The sequence below is a fragment of the Rhea americana genome, unplaced genomic scaffold (genome assembly GCF_003343005.1).
Source record: "Rhea americana isolate MKP2758 unplaced genomic scaffold, rheAme1 scaffold_53, whole genome shotgun sequence".
In the NCBI taxonomy this organism is placed as follows: Eukaryota; Metazoa; Chordata; class Aves; order Rheiformes; family Rheidae; genus Rhea; species Rhea americana.
Window position 1 is genome coordinate 3,484,144 of NW_028186679.1, and position 3,038 is coordinate 3,487,181.

A 3,038-nucleotide genomic window follows, 5' to 3' on the forward strand; every position below is an offset into this window, starting at 1 on the left:
GGCGCTGGGCTCCTGCCGGCGGCGGGGACGAACCCTGGGTCCCGCACAAGCGGCAGGAGCGATCCCGAGGCGAAACAAAGCGCGGTGGGCAGCTTAGCCGGCGCCCCGCAGCACTACCGCGGGAGGAGGGGACGCTGCGCTCCGCGGCGCGGTTCCGGGAACAGCTAAATCACTCATTAAAAAAAAAAAAAAAAAAAAAATCCAAAAACGCAGAACAAGAGCGAATCAACTTTATTAGCTCCCGGGGGAAATAATCAGTGATAAATACTTAAAGTACACAAAATAAAACAGAAGGAATGCTTTGAAGACACTACCGCTAACTGAATTTCTACCGTGAGTTAATTTTCACAAAAACATGRCATGAGCAAGGAATAGCATCTGCCTTCATGAAAATAGTGATTTTACTGAATTCACATCCAAGAACTCATAAAAAGGATMGTTTTACATCACGACATGCAAATAGAGATRAAAGACATTTGTCCTGTAGTAGATRCTCTTAGAGTACTTCAASCCCGCAGGCTGACACCTTCCTTCCATCACATCTGAGTCGCTCTTTCGAGACTTTTTGCAGCATCTTTTAGTTTTCCAACTAAATCCTAAGAGATGAAATATTGTTTCAGAATAAAAATATTTTGCAGAAAGTCAGCTAACAGTAGAACATAACATTCTTTTACACAGCAGGGCAAGGGATAGCAGCACTATACCACAAAAGTTGCAATTGATATATAATGCTAGAAAGACAGTTAAAATAACTTCACATGTTATAATGTAGTAAAAAAGTAGGAATTGAAGGAAAACACCCTTTAAAATATATGACTGACTAAAACAGATCACTATTTTTAACGTGAAGATTTTATCAGCACCATTATGACGGTTCTTGCTACCATTTGGTCCTACATACATTTCTAAAAATACTGAAATTATTTTGCGTGCAATTTTACACTAGGACCATTCCCAGTCAAAGTATGACAGATTCCACTGAGTGAGTGAACCAAATCAAAACACTTATTTGTAAGCTAAAGAGGGATTTGGAGAAACACGTTAAAAAAGTAGCAGTGTAAATCTGAAGTTTTAATATCTCCTAGTCTCTACCCCCAATCCCTCTTCCCAGTCTTCCACACTTTGGTGACTTTCAARCATTACAATACCTCTTTTGTTCAGTTACACATTTAAATCGCTAAGTGAAGATCAACGTTTGTTTCATGTTTGTTTCATTTCTTACATGTCATTAACACCACTGAAGAGCCTTCAGTGCATTCACTATTTTAAATCACCATATATATTTAAATCATTGATCCATTTTGCTTAATAATTTCTCTGCACCACGGGAAATGAGMGTTTCAGAAAACTGATTGATTTCCTTCCAAATAAATATTACAGCTATGAAAACAGATAAAATATTTGYGCAGGTAGAAAGAGCTATTTCCATGCAACTAAAATCAGTTACTACACATCATTATTTGAGAAGGCAAGACAACCACATGCAACGTTTTGTAGAAGCTTCTCTACTACCCTCCTGATCCCAGATATTTTTCTGAGAACAGTTTATAAACTTTCATTTTGATTGACAGTAAAAGAAAAAAATATATATTCACAACTAGAGTCAAACAATGGTGATGGAAAGAAGTACCTGTAATTGCTCCATCGTGCAACTAAAGCTAACATCTGGGTGTGATCCTGAATCACTGTTCTGAAGAGAGAAAAAAAAAGTTTTATTAAAAAATGACAAGAGATTGCATTTCTTCCTTTGAGGGTACAGGGAAAGGTAGGTAGACAGTACCTCTACGTTTAAGGTCACCAAATAGGATGGTCGGTAAGTTTTATGAAGTTGATTAGTCTAAATTAAAAACAAAGAATATACAGAAAGTCAGATTTCAGAACCAAAATAGACTAAGGAAACAACACCTCGATGTGTTAAATTACCTTGATCTGATATTCCAAGCGCCAAGATACATCAGTTATATGGAGAGGAGATCTGCCTATGCTGAAAAACACAATAGTTACACATACCCCACACTTAAAGAAAAAGTCATTTTTCTGAAGTTGTCCACAAACAAAGTCAAGAACCTTTTTCTGATACTTGTAATGTTTAATAAAAAGTTCAAAAAAGTTACTTAAGGAGGAACTACTGAAGGAGGAAAAAGAATGTTTCAACAGTTGTTTCCTAAAGTCTGTTAAAAATTTAAAGAAAAATCTGTGAGCAAAGTTTCTTACTTTCATCACTTGAAGTATCTACATATGTTTTTCAGGGCACTTTTAAAGTAGCTGTAACTGAAACTGTATGTGCTGACAAACTGACCTACCTTCCCAATAGGATTTCCAACATATCCTTGTTTTTCTGGGGGGAAAAAAAAAATCTGCTATATTCAAATAAATTGTTACCAGAGTGGGGAAAAAAAAAAAAAAAAAAGCAAGCATGGTAAAATTGGTTTAAAAACCTGATATTCGGTGCAAAATTCTTCTATTCTTTCTCTATCCAGTTTACAGTCTTCTAGACATGTGCTACGGAGAAAAAGACTTTATGAGTTTTTTGTTAACATTAAGTGAGCAGTATAGTTTACAGTAAGTAACAGCCACTAGAGAAATGAGGTAGCTTCAAAGCCATCAGTACCTTATAGCAGATTTGTCGGCTTTCTGTTTCCCTGCCTCCAGTATACACATTGCAGCTGCTGCGTGGCAGTGTTTTAAGACCGTAGGGTCAATATCTTTCAGGTCTGGATCGTCTAAAATAAATGAATTACTGACGCCACTCTTATCTGCSAAGTCCCAGTGCACGTTACCAGGGGCTCCTGCTTGCCCTCCGAACGGTGCCTCTTCCCCACAGCGACACACGCCCGGTGCCTCAGCGCGAACGCACCGAGCTCGCGGGCAAGGTGCCGGGGGCACCGCGCAAGGGAACGGACGGCTTACGCGCACCGCACAGCCGCGCCAGAACGGCCTCACCCAGCGGCCCACGCGTAGGCGCAGCTCGCCGAAGAGGGAGAAGAGGCACCGCGAGGAGACCCCGCCGCCCCCCGCGGGCCGGGGCGCGCTGCCCC

The 3,038-nt window shown here is 40.2% G+C and overlaps 1 protein-coding gene across 1 annotated transcript in view; it reads right to left on the bottom strand.

Moving 5' to 3' along the window:
• Positions 1-215: 215 nt before the first annotated feature.
• Positions 216-3,038, bottom strand: part of COMMD3 (COMM domain containing 3) — a 16,354-nt gene continuing 13,531 nt past the window's right edge. The window contains exons 2-8 of the mRNA XM_085318324.1: positions 2,612-3,031; positions 2,439-2,502; positions 2,304-2,338; positions 1,924-1,984; positions 1,781-1,837; positions 1,631-1,690; positions 216-596 (exon numbers count right to left, since the gene is read on the bottom strand). Coding sequence (XP_085174450.1) covers positions 537-596; positions 1,631-1,690; positions 1,781-1,837; positions 1,924-1,984; positions 2,304-2,338; positions 2,439-2,502; positions 2,612-3,031 — 757 coding nt within the window. The 3' untranslated portion in view covers positions 216-536. The remainder of the gene's footprint in view (positions 597-1,630; positions 1,691-1,780; positions 1,838-1,923; positions 1,985-2,303; positions 2,339-2,438; positions 2,503-2,611; positions 3,032-3,038) is intronic.